Source organism: Lemur catta, chromosome X, assembly GCF_020740605.2.
Source record: "Lemur catta isolate mLemCat1 chromosome X, mLemCat1.pri, whole genome shotgun sequence".
Lineage (NCBI taxonomy): Eukaryota > Metazoa > Chordata > Mammalia > Primates > Lemuridae > Lemur > Lemur catta.
Genome location: NC_059155.1, coordinates 48,132,906 through 48,145,139, shown reverse-complemented (window position 1 = coordinate 48,145,139; position 12,234 = coordinate 48,132,906). Strand labels below are relative to the sequence as shown.

Genomic DNA, 12,234 nt, shown 5'->3' with positions numbered 1-12,234 from the left:
GCAGATCTGCACTCCCACCCCCTTCCTCCCTCCCATCTTCCCACCCAGGCTGGGCCCGGGCCATAGAGCAGCTGCAGGCCTTCTGAGAGGACCCACACAGCCTCCTGTAGGTGGCAACAGTGCCACCTGTTTGACCAATGGGGCTAAGCCAAGGACTGGAAGAGAGAGGAGGCAGACAACTCGGAGAAGAGCTGAGAAGCAGTGCAGAGCAGAGAGCAGAGCAGAGCTGCCGCAGAGAAAAGGTGTGAGGGCTCGGGGAAGGCTGGGGGATACAGGCGGGAGCTGTGGGCGGAGACCGGCTCCACCCAACAGGGGACAGGGATTAGGCCTGGGGATTGAGCAGCACCCCTGTCAGCTCCCCTGCCTGGGGTTTTCAGTCTGCTCAGATCCTGATCCCATCCTTCAGACAGCTCCTGGAGGGAGATGGGACTCTGGAAGGCAGTGTCTGGGGTGCAGGGGTAGGACCCCTGGGGAGGCAAAGGGTGTGGACTGGAGCCCAGGGAGGCTACTGCACTCCAGCCCAGAAACAGGTACAGTCAGGGGTCTCCTTTTGGGTTAGCTTTTTTCTGAGAAGGGTCTCAGGGAGGGGAGAGGTTTCTTTCCCCCAGTTCCAGCTCGTCACTCCTCCACCCCCTATCCTAATTCTCCTTTCCCAAGGCAGCACAAAGAGGGCAGTTTCAGGAGCAGCCACATCTTTCCTCCTTGCAGGGGCCCAGCCACTGTGTACGCTCCCCCACAAGACTTCACAGCCTCAGGGGAGCCCTTATGACAAGGGGTCCTGTCCCTTAGACCACACACACACACACACTTTGGGTATATCCAGAGGCTCCTTTACATACTCAAAGTCACCTAAAAACCCATTGTACTGACTGCCACTAGTGCAAATGCAGGTACATATGCTGACGCAAATTGCACACCTTCTCATGTAGAATCACAATCACACACCCAGCCCAGTTTAGTGATCATGAGCCAGTCCAGAAACACAAGGTACAGAGATCCCCTGCCCCAAGACAACCACCCCCCCCCACACACACACACATGCTTACCTTTGCCCTGTATTTGTTATACTTTCACCAAAGCTAACTCAGAGGGTGGGGCCCCTGAAAGGGGGAAGGGGAGACTGGGTTTCTGTGTCCCCTGGAAGGTGGACACAGAGAATCTATCAGTCAGGGCTTTGTGATTTGTGTGCTCTCTGTATCCATAGCAACTGGCCAACAAGCTGGGCCTCCCTTAGCCCCAGGTCAGAACTGGAACCTCTGCTTCAGGTTGTTCCTGCTTCCTAGAGTGGAAAGCAGCTCAATATGGGCCTGCCTCAGGCCTGGCCAGATCTGCCTCAACTTGCTGAACTAAGTTTGCCCCACCCTGGGCAGTCTCTCCTGAGTCCCTACCCCTGAGCAAACTCCATTCCCAGTGCTGGATGCTGTTAAATGGGGAGGAGCTGGAGACAGTGGGTATACATCCTGCCTACAAAGAGGCTAAACCTCCTGGGTGTCCTGCCGACTTTCCAGGTATCAAGATTAGAGGGAAAGAAAGACCCTGGAGATTGTCCCCTTTTACCAGGCTTGGAGCTGAGTCTGCTCACCTCATCCAATCTGGCACTCTGGGCCTGCCCCGTGACCTCTGTTGCTGAGCAGCGTCCCAGGCCTCTGCCTCTTCCCCAGGCTCCTCAGATACACTGGGAGGGAGGCTGGGATCTGCCCTCTGCCAGGGTCCCTGATGGCCAAGTGTCCCTTCCCCCAGGCCTTCGCCATGGCCGAGTCCCCCGGCTGCTTCTCCGTCTGGGCCCGCTGCCTCCACTGCCTGTATAGCTGCCACTGGAGGAAATGCCCCAAAGAGAGGATGCAAACGAGCAAGGTGGAGTAGGGATGGAGCGGGGAGGCTGCAAGTCAGAAGGCAGGGGCCCATTGGAGGGGATAAGGAGGCCAGTTGTACTCATAGGCAGCTGGGGGGAAGGGGCTTTCTCTCCCCAGGAAGAAAATCTCCCTCAAATATGGAAAAAGCTGCCCCCAGAGCAGAGCAGCCCCACACATGGCAGGAAGTTCCCTTCAGCTGCCATCCTTTGGGAACTCTGATCTTGAAATAGGGATCAGCTGTGAACTTCTCTCCTGCCCCTTTGCAGTGTGACTGTATCTGGTTTGGCCTGCTCGTTCTCACCTTCCTCCTCTCCCTGGGCTGGCTGTACATCGGGCTCATCCTTCTCAATGACCTGCACAACTTCAATGAGTGTGTCATGGATTCCCGCAGCCCTTCCTTAGCATGCATGTCAACCTACTCCCCACCTTGGGACCCCTGGGTGCTCAACCTCCAACCTCGGGGATCCCCCATCCCTGCCCAGTCCCTCAAGCCCAGTTCTGCTACCCAACTGCCTTAGAAAATCCCTCCACAAAATCGTCCCAAGCCGTGGAGGCCCTGGCCCCATGAGGGGCTTTCCCCTCACTCCCTTCTGGTCCTCCTGGATCCAACCACCCCCAACTCCCCTCAGGCCACTGTTGACACCCCTTCTCCCACTTGGACACCTCTCTCTCCCCTCCCGCAGATTCCTATTCCACCACTGGGGACACTGGATGGACTGGTCCCTGGCATTGCTGCTGGTCATCTCTCTACTGGTCACATATGCATCCCTGCTATTGGTGGGTCCAGGGGTAGCTGGCCTAACCCACACCTCAGCCCTTCCTTCCTGCTCAACTCTGTCCCCTTGTTCTCACCCTGGCCACTGAGGGGAGGGAGCTAATTCTTGGGTAGGGGGTGTACCAGCATGGGAGGCCCACCTCAGTTACCTTGTTCCCCTCTTAGTGCCTCATAAGTCTCACTACCCTCTGCCCCCAGCTCCTGGCCCTGCTCCTGCGGCTCTGTGGACAGCCTCTGCATCTGCACAGTCTCCACAAGGTAGAGTGGGAGAGGGGGCCACTGGGCCCAGTAGTTGGCTGGCTATTTGCTCAGGACCTCACTTTTATATCTCTGGGATCGAGCCCAGGATCCAAAGTCCAGTAAATATTTGTTGAATGAAAAAAGGAAAGTAGATGTGTCGGGGGAAGGGTAGGGTGAAGTCCTTTCTCCACAGAGTGAGGGAATAGCCCAGGTAACCATGAGCCCAGGTTCACAAAGAAGGCCCCATTCATCCCTGGTCCCCCAGGTGCTGCTGCTCCTCATTATGCTTCTTGTGGCCACTGGCCTTGTAGGACTGGACATCCAATGGCAGCAGGAGTGGCATAGCTTACGTCTGTCACTGCAGGTGAGTGGCTGATCTCCAGTGCCTAGGTGGGAGCCTTTGCCTGTGGCCAACCCCAGATCGTATCTTGCTCTTGGTCCCCCAAGACTGCAAGTAGCTCTGAACTCCAAGTCAGGCCCTAAGAGGAAAGCGGGGAGGGGCACTAGGAAGAAGAGCCCTGCTCACCAGCTCTTGTCCACAGGCCACAGCCCCATTCCTTCATATTGGAGCAGTCGCTGGAATCACCCTCCTGGCCTGGCCTGTGGCTGATACCTTCTACCATATCCACCGAAAAGGTGCCAACTCTGTGCCACCACTCGCCCTTACTAGCCATCCACCCATGCTCCTGCCTCCTGCCACCTCCCTTGTTTCCTGCACCTTCACTTTGCCTTCTGCCCTTAGAACTCCCCCATTGCCCTTTCTCCAAAGCCTATCCACCACTCCCCACAGGTCCCAAGATTCTGCTCCTGCTCCTGTTTTTTGGAGTTTCCCTGGTCATCTACCTGGCCCCCCTATGCATCTCCTCACCCTGCATCATGGAACCCAGAGACTTACCTGCTAAGCCTGGACTTGTGGGACACCGAGGGGCCCCCATGGTGAGTGTTGGACAGAATGCTAGGAGGGTGGGGAGTGTCTGCTCCTCTGGGTTGTAGTAGCCAGGACTATGGGTTCCTAGGCTCACACCCTTCCCACTACCTGCTCACTAATTCCCTTTCCCAGCTTGCCCCAGAGAACACCCTGATGTCCCTGCGGAAGACGGCTGAATGTGGAGCTGCTGTGTTTGAGACCGATGTGATGGTCAGGTAAGAGAAGCTGGGGCTTAGGGCAGCAGCATCCAACCTTTTTGGTACCAAGGACTGGTTTCGTGGAAGACAATTTTTCCACGGGGTCGGGGTGGTGGGGAGCTCAGGTGGTGATGACTGTGATGGGGAGCAGAGCAGCTATAAATACAGACGAAGCTTCGCTTGCCCTCGCCCACCACTCACCTCCTGCTCTGCAGTCCCCCTCCTGACCCCCTTCCCAAGTTTCATGGAAGACAATTTTTCCATGGGGGGGCAAGACAGGGGAGGTGGAGCTCAGGTGGGTGATGCACAGCCTGGTTCCTAACAGGCCACGAACCGGTACCAGGCCATGGCCCAGGGGTTGGGGACTGCAGGTTTAGGAGATCTGGAGGGCCTGTGGGACACAGCAGGGGAGCTCAGGAAGTGACCAGCTCCAGAGCTTGGCCCTCTGACATTCCTGTGCCCTCAGCTCTGATGGAGTCCCCTTCCTCATGCATGATGAGCGCCTGAGCAGGACCACGGACGTAGCCTCTGTGTTCCCAGCCCGAATCACAGCCCATAGCAGTGACTTCTCCTGGGCTGAACTAAAGAGACTCAATGCTGGGACCTGGTTCCTAGAGGTGAGAACAGCTTCTGGGAAGATGCAGCCACCTATAGGGGCACTCAGAGAAGGCAGAGTTTATTCCATTGATAAGCATTTGCTGAGCCCTGTGCTGGACGGTAGTAACACAGTCTGCTCTCAAGTCACTCCTACCTAGTAAGGAAGAGAGCCTAGGCAGCAGACAATTAGAATAAGAAACCTAGAGCAATAAAAATATTTTTCCTGGGTAGAGAGGAGAGAGAGAGAAGTCACTGTCGGGGTGGGTGTGGGAGAGGATGAAGAGTGGATTCGCACAGGACAGGATGCATGAGTAGCATATGCCACGAGTTTTCTCATCTCAAAGCAGGGAAAGGGAATGCTAGGCAGAGGGAAGAGCACATGTAAAGCCCAGAAGTATGAAAAAGTATGCTTCCAGGAAAGAAAAAGTGGTTCAATGTAACTGGGAGATATAATTCATGGGAGTGGTAGGGAGCAGAGGCTTGGTCTTGCTTGAGGGGCTTTGAATGCTGGGCCCAGAAGTATCAACTTCAATCCTGTACATGGTGGAAAATATTTAAAAGTTCCTCTTTTCCTGATTACAATAGTAATGCATGTTTATTGTAAAAAAATAAAACATCAGAATAATAAAAGAAATAACATAGAAATAGAAGTCTCCCATAATCCAACTCAGTCTGAAATATTCACTGTTAACAGTTGGATACACACACAGTCCCTGACTTGTGATGCTTCCACTTAACAAGTTTTTGACTTCAAAATGGTGTGAGAGCGACACACATTCAGTAGAAACCATATTTCAAGTACCCACACAACAGTTCTGTTTTTCACTTTTAGTATAGTATTCGATAAATTACATGAGATACTCAACACTTTATTACAAAATAGGCCTTGTGTTAGATGATTTAGCCCAATCGTAGGTTAATCTAAGTGTTCTGAGCAGGTTTAAGGTAGGATAGGCCAAGCCATGATTACGATGGGTTCATCAGGATGTAACCCCATCATAAGGCAAGGCACATGTGCATATACATAAATACATACATCCTCACTCTTTATTTTACACAAATAGGATCATTACACAGACTCTTTTGCATTTGCTTTTTTTTTCCATTTAACTCTCTATGATGTCATACCAGAGTGATTAAGAAGAAGGGATGTCTGGGTTTGAATCCTGACTCCACCACTTACTAGCTGTGTGACCCGGGGCAACATTTCTTAGTCTCTCTGTGCCTCAATTTCCTCATTTGTACAATGGGAATAATAACAGTACCTAAGCAGTTAATACACATACACAAAGTACTCGGAACACTGCCAGGCACATATTAAGTATTCCGTAAGTGTTAGATAGCTAGCTTTATCCATATCAGCAATTAGGAGGTGAGCTCATTCATTGATAATAAATAAGGAGAAGAGAGGAAAGTGGGCAGAGGCTTGGAATAGCCACTAGGGAGAATGGGTGAGGGAGCAAATCAAGAGCAAATAAAAGGATTGCTAAGCAGTGCTGAGAGTGAAAAATAGGACTACAGTGCCAACAGTCCACATGGTATACTCTGCCCATAGCAATGCTCAGCCCCCAGTTCTAGGAGTGGAGGAGGCATACAACTGTAGAATTGAACCAGAGTTTGGGAGTTGTGGGGCAAATAGGGCAGAAGGGGAGTTGAGAGTGCTGTGGAAAAGTAGTTCAAGCTGTGGACAGACCACAGGTACAGGATGTAGGTGCAGCCAGAAAGGGGCTGACAGACTGGGAGGAAACCAAAGGGTCAAGACTGCAGAGGTCTCTGCAAGACCAAAGAGAAGGTGTAGTGGGAGAGAGGAAGTTAGGAAACTGGAAGGGTAGGAGATTAAGATCACAGAGTAAGATATTAGATGGTCTGGAAAAAAAGGCCACAGTTGGGGGAAAGACAGACCCTGGCTTAGAGGTGGGCAGAAGCTGGACACCAAGTGAAGCTAGTGAGGATAGGGAAAGCCCTGGAGGCCTCTTCTGGTCTTGAAATAATTGTCCTTTCTTATAGAGGCAACCCTTCTGGGGGGCCAAGCGACTGTCAGGCCCTGATCGAAAAGAGGCTGAAAATCAGACAGTACCAGCATTAGAAGAGCTATTGAAGGAAGCTGCACTCCTCAACCTTTCCATCATGTTTGACTTGCGCCGACCCCCACAAAACCACACATATTATGACACTTTTGTGAACCAGACATTGGAGACTGTGCTGAGTGCAAGGGTGCCCCAAGCCATGGTGATGTTGCCAGGACTCCCAAGGGCCCCCTTTTGCCCCCTCTCCCCATCCTGCGCTTCCTAGGTCATAATGATTTTGAGTCTGCCCTTTACCTCAGAGCCCCATCCCAACTCACATACCCCATTCTGTAGTCAATCCTCTCTGCTCCTGCCCATGTCCCTGGAATCCCTAGGTCTTCCCCAGCTTCATGTCCATCCTCCCTGAACCACAGGTCCTTTGGCTACCAGATGAAGACAGGGCTAATGTCCAACGACGGGCACCCAGAATGCGCCAGATATATGGACATCAGGGAGGCAACAGAACCGAGAGGCCTCAGTTTCTCAACCTTCCCTATCAAGACCTGCCACTGTTGGATATCAAGTAAGTGCTAGAGGAAAGGAACCAAGGGGATCACATGAGGCTTAATGGCAGGAAAGAACCAATGCAGGGAGGGCAAAGGCTATTCATTCATTCATACCACAAATGTTTATTGAACACTTGCTATGTATCAGGTAGTATTTATTGCAGGCTTTAGGGACACAACATGAATAAGACAGACAAGGTCCCTGCTTTCACGGAATTTATGGGCTAGTGAGAGACAGACAACAAACCACTTAAAATACATGCAAATTGGAAAGTGATGAACGTTATGAAGACAAAACAGGGAGATGTAGAAGAGTGATTGGAGTTGGGAGTGAGGGGCTGGGGCAGGGAGGGGGGTATAGCTACCTTAGAAAGAGTGCTTAAAGAGCTGATGTCTGAGATGAAACCTGAATAGTCACAAGGAGCTAACTATGAGAAGAGCTGAAGAGCAGCAGGAACAGCAGCCTAAAGAGCAAGGGAAAAGTGAAGCTAGAAAGGTAGGCAGGGGCCAAATTGGGTAGGACCTTATAGGCCATGAGAAGGATTTTAGCTTTTATTCTACACCAAAGAGATCAGTGTAAGAGAGGATAGATCCAGGGCAGAGAGAAGTGAGAGAATCCCAGACGTTAGCTGGGCCCCAGAAGCTGACCCAGCCAGTAAACATGACGGACTTCAAAGCATGCAGTTGCCAAGGTCTCTTAAAATGTCCTTGTGGTCAAATAGAAAAATGTAAACTGAATGATAGCCCAGTTATCATAAGTATTTCTCTCCTCAAGTTGTCATTATGGAGAGAACTATGACATAGAGTTTGGCCCTCACCTTAGTCTTGTCCTGGTCAATATCAACTGCTGATCATGTTTCCAAAAGACGTGAATTGGTAACAAATACACTGATGATGGAATGGAGGCTCTGAAAGGTCTACGTGCCCTAAAAAGATGGGCCAAATCTAGCAAGATGAAATGCAACAAGGATAGATGTAAAAACCTGTATTTGGGGCCCAAAAGAATTTCAATTGCACAAAGACCAGAGAGAAGGCACTGGCATCAGCAGGAACATGTATCAAAAAGACCAGGGCTTTGATTTAACAGTGTGCATAGTGAGTCATCAGTGAGACATGATATTACCAGAGGCTAACCTGACTCTGGGCTGCCTTCATACAGGCATAGTGCCTGGAAGGCAGGAGGAAATAGTTTTGCTCTACTCAAAGCTGGTCCAAGCCCATCTGAGATATAATTTTCAGAGCCAGGCTCCATATTTTCAAGGCACATTGATAAATTGGAGTAAGAGCAGATTAGAGAGGCTTGTATGGGGAAGGAAATAATAACCCAGGACCCAAGAGTGACGGTTGAAGGAACTGGGGCAGTTGGGCCTGGAGAAGATTCAGGGAGACATGGCCTCTGTTCCTCATACCTCTGAAGGGCTGCCATGGGACACGGGGGAGAGACACTTTTGTGTGGCCCCAGATGGCAAAGCTAGGATCCATGGGTGGAATCCACCAGGAGACGGAGTTCAGCTACACAAAGAAAATCACTTTTGGTAAGGGGCTGCTATGCAAAGGTAGAACCTCCTTGGCAGTGACACAAGATTCAAGCACAGGCAGACGGCTGCCTCCCATGCCTCATGCACCGTGATTCCAGATGTTTCCTTTTCTTTCCCACCTTCACAGGGCACTGCACCAGGATAATGTCTCGGTGAACCTCTTTGTAGTGAACAAACCCTGGCTCTTCTCTCTGCTTTGGTGTGCAGGGGTGGATTCAGTCACCACCAATGACTGCCAGCTGCTACGGCAGATGCATTACCCCGTCTGGCTTATTGTAAGAACTCTGGGACTGTCATCCCTCCTCTTCTTCTCCCATCCCTGGTTCTTCTTAACCCTGTCCCTATCTTCCCTACTTATTTCCCTCCATATACTACCCTTGGGGCTCTAGCTACCAACAAGGGCCTTTTTCAATTCCCACAGCCCCCTCAAACCTACCTAATGATGTGGACCGTTACCAATTGTGCCTCCACCCTGCTGCTTTTGTGGACCTTCCTCCTCCAAGGGTGAGTGCTTTGTACCTCAGCTTTCTGGGTCCTTACTTTCCCTAGGCCCCTAGTGATGACGCTAATTCAGACTCATTTGTGCTGCCTGGGGCTTGGGGTTTGGTCTGCTTAGTTCCCTTGAGATTCTTAATCCCTTACTTATACCACCAAATTGGCTTGAACCTGGAAAAGGCAGTTTGAGAGTCCCTAGGGTTGGAAGGTCCTGCTTGAAGCTAGCTGAACTCACAATGGGAAGCCTTTCTCCCTACAGGAGATGTGCTAAGAAGAGAGAAAGAACTGGTAAGAACTGTTCCCCCCTCACCTCATTTTTCCCCTCCTCTAGCTTTCCCCTTACTTACTCCCTATATGACCCACCTTCTCCCCACCTCCCCAGGTTTAGAAACAGCAGTGCTGCTGACGAGGATCAACAATTTCATAACAGAGTAAATGCCCTGCCCACGCCCAACCCCCTACTGGAGTCTGAACCTGTCTGCGCTGACCAACAGCAAGAGGGGGAGAGTGGCTGAAGTGGGATGTCTCAGGGTAGTGGGTTGCAGTGGGGAGAACTTTACTAACAGGAGGTTTTGAACCATGAGGGCCTTCTTCCTACATGGTGAGCATCCCCCATGCTGCTATGGAATCTGCTCCCCTTGGGGTTTTGAACTGAAATGGTTGGGAAGACAGTGAGTCATGAGAAGTTTCTCCAAAAATGAAACTAGAGCAGAGAAAATAAAAGGGAGATTGCCAAGATAATGTCTCAGACTTGTGTGCACGTGTTCTTGCGTAGAAGGCATGGGGTGTGTCAGGGGTGGGATAGCTTGGAACAGTGACTGAAGGAGATGACAAAATGGCCTTTTCTGGAGAACTGTAAGATGATGGAGACAACATACCCACTCCATGTACTGTCTCCCTCCGACCCTTGCAATTTAGCTGCTTTCCTGCCTAGAGGCTAGGAGCTAAAGAACCCATCTACCCATGTAATTTTGTGCCTATGGGTGGCTTTTTGCTATGCATAGCCTTTTCTTCAATACAGGTTGGTTCCTGTATCTTGTCTGTTAGTGAATTTAATTCCCATTTGGTCACAGTCTAATCTTTTCAGAGCTGGGGTTGGGAAGAGGATGCACCTTATGTCTAGGGTTGGATGTGACACGACATTGAGAGGCCATCATGGGGAGATTCATGGGTTGGAGGTGGGAGAAGTCACCCCGGACAATGAAGGACTGCCAGAGGCAAGCTGGAGAGTGGCTGCCACGGCGAGGGGTGGGGGGCGTTCCCAGTGGCCGAGGTGCACTGTGCAGGGTTGCGTTGTAGCTCCATCTTGTGGTCACCTGCCCCAAGAGGAGGGCCACGTCCGTCGCCACCATGACGTATTTGCTGAATGCCACCTGTTTTCCGTGACTGTTGGGAATTTGTGTCCTTGACTCCGGACTCTGGGGGCACGGTCCGATTTCCACAAGTTTTCTCTCCTCTGGACTGCACGCAGGGTCTGGTTTCCAGCCCAGCCTTCTTCTTGAGGAGCAAGTTTCCCAGCATGTTTGCTGCTCGTGAGTTCCCGGACTAAGCAGTTGAGGTGGCTAGTGCAGAGCTGGCCCAGGATGAGGAGTCTGGTAGAAGCGGGGAGGAGCTAAAGCAAAAACAGGGACAGGAGGGGGCTCTATGGCTGACCCTACATGTGACCCTACATATGCACAGACATTCGCCCTGGTTCGTGTCTCTACACAAAGGGAAGCCGAATTAAGGCACTGGCCAGATCAGGAGGTTCGGTCTTGATTCCTCCTCTCTCGTCAGACTGGGATCTAGGGCAGCACTAGCATCTCGCGACACGACCCTACCCCTCGGTTGCAGGGCAGCCGCAGGAACTACAATTCCCAGTATGTCCCTGGCCGTTTCCGGTCTCAGGATTGACGAAGGCGAATTTGAATTTGTGTTCCCGCCCCCTCCCCCAGACCCCGCCCCTTCCCGCTGTCGCTGCCCCGCCCTCTCCATGCACACACATGCACATACATACCCAAGCAGCCGTCCACGCCAACATACCTGGCCTGCAGCTGGCGCGGTGGGCGGGGGCACCGGCCTGCGACGCGCGGGGAGGCTGGAGGCATACTGGGAGCGAGAACCGCAGCTGCTGCCCTGGTCTCGGTCTTCTTGGGGGTCCACGCCTCCGTGTACTGGGCAGCTCTCTTGCACATTCTGCCTTTTCAAGCTGCGATTCCTTACTTTTCCCTGTTCCGATTCCCCCCACCCCACGCGCCCCGTACCCGACTCCAGACAGGCCAACTACTGGCCTCAGCTCTGGGGCCCCCAGCCTATCAGGTACTGCAGGGTTCTCACCTTTACAGCACGTACCTCCTCCCCCCATCCCTACTTTTCTGTACCTTTCCAGTCACCCAGCCTCGAAGCCCTGCAGCCTCATCCTCTCTTCCCCTCCCAACCTCACCCTGAAGACCTCCAGCGTCTCCACCCCCGCAGGCCCAACCTCTCAGCTTCCTGGCTCTCAGCTGCAGTCCTCTAACCTCAGCACCAAGACTCCCAACCAGAATGCCAGCACCCAGCACAAGCCCCTGACCCCTTGCTCCAGCCCCTAGTCTTGGGTCCTCAGCCCTGAGCCTACCAATTACAAATCCTTACTCTCTTCCCAGGAAGACTGGACAGCTATAGCTCATTTAACCTCTGTGAGGCCCTGGACCAGAGACTGAGACTGACAAAAACTTGAGGGCGGAGGGCCAGGGGGAGCTGCTCATTGGGGTTCGGGTTTAGTTGCTCTCAGCTATTTTTAGCTGCTGACTCACAGCTCCTGGCATCCGGGTTTGGGGCTAGCAGGCTGGGCAAGGGGGCTATTAATAGAGCAGAGGCACAGCCCCGACCCAGTTCAATTTGGAAACAGAGGGAGCAAGGAGCCTCTCCCTGCCATCATGCCCTGTGGAGATGTTGTGGACTGAGGCAGTAGCTGGGCCAGAGGCTCTCTGACTGCCAGTTACCTCAGCCTGGTATCTCTACCTTGGAACTCCTGAGGGAAAGCCCACGAGGAGACTCCTGGCACAGCTCTTCCCTTAG

General features: G+C 52.2%; 1 protein-coding gene across 3 annotated transcripts; it reads left to right on the top strand.

The window, feature by feature from the left end:
• On the top strand, nt 1-9,943 carry GDPD2 (glycerophosphodiester phosphodiesterase domain containing 2). 3 transcript variants are annotated; one of them, XM_045538686.1, is made up of 16 exons: nt 1-242; nt 1,741-1,854; nt 2,120-2,223; nt 2,537-2,630; nt 2,827-2,886; nt 3,134-3,232; nt 3,411-3,504; nt 3,659-3,804; nt 3,929-4,011; nt 4,460-4,610; nt 6,598-6,819; nt 7,031-7,179; nt 8,828-8,975; nt 9,122-9,204; nt 9,455-9,483; nt 9,578-9,943. In XM_045538686.1, the coding sequence occupies exons 1-16, from the start codon at nt 138-140 to the stop codon at nt 9,628-9,630; spliced, it is 1,734 nt and encodes a 577-aa protein (XP_045394642.1). In that variant the 5' UTR covers nt 1-137; the 3' UTR covers nt 9,631-9,943. The 3 variants fall into 3 exon arrangements, with proteins under 3 accessions (XP_045394642.1, XP_045394644.1, XP_045394643.1); XM_045538688.1 differs by lacking the exon at nt 6,598-6,819 and having other exon boundaries at nt 62-242; XM_045538687.1 differs by lacking the exon at nt 1,741-1,854 and having other exon boundaries at nt 65-242.
• Nucleotides 9,944-12,234: the final 2,291 nt, after the last annotated feature.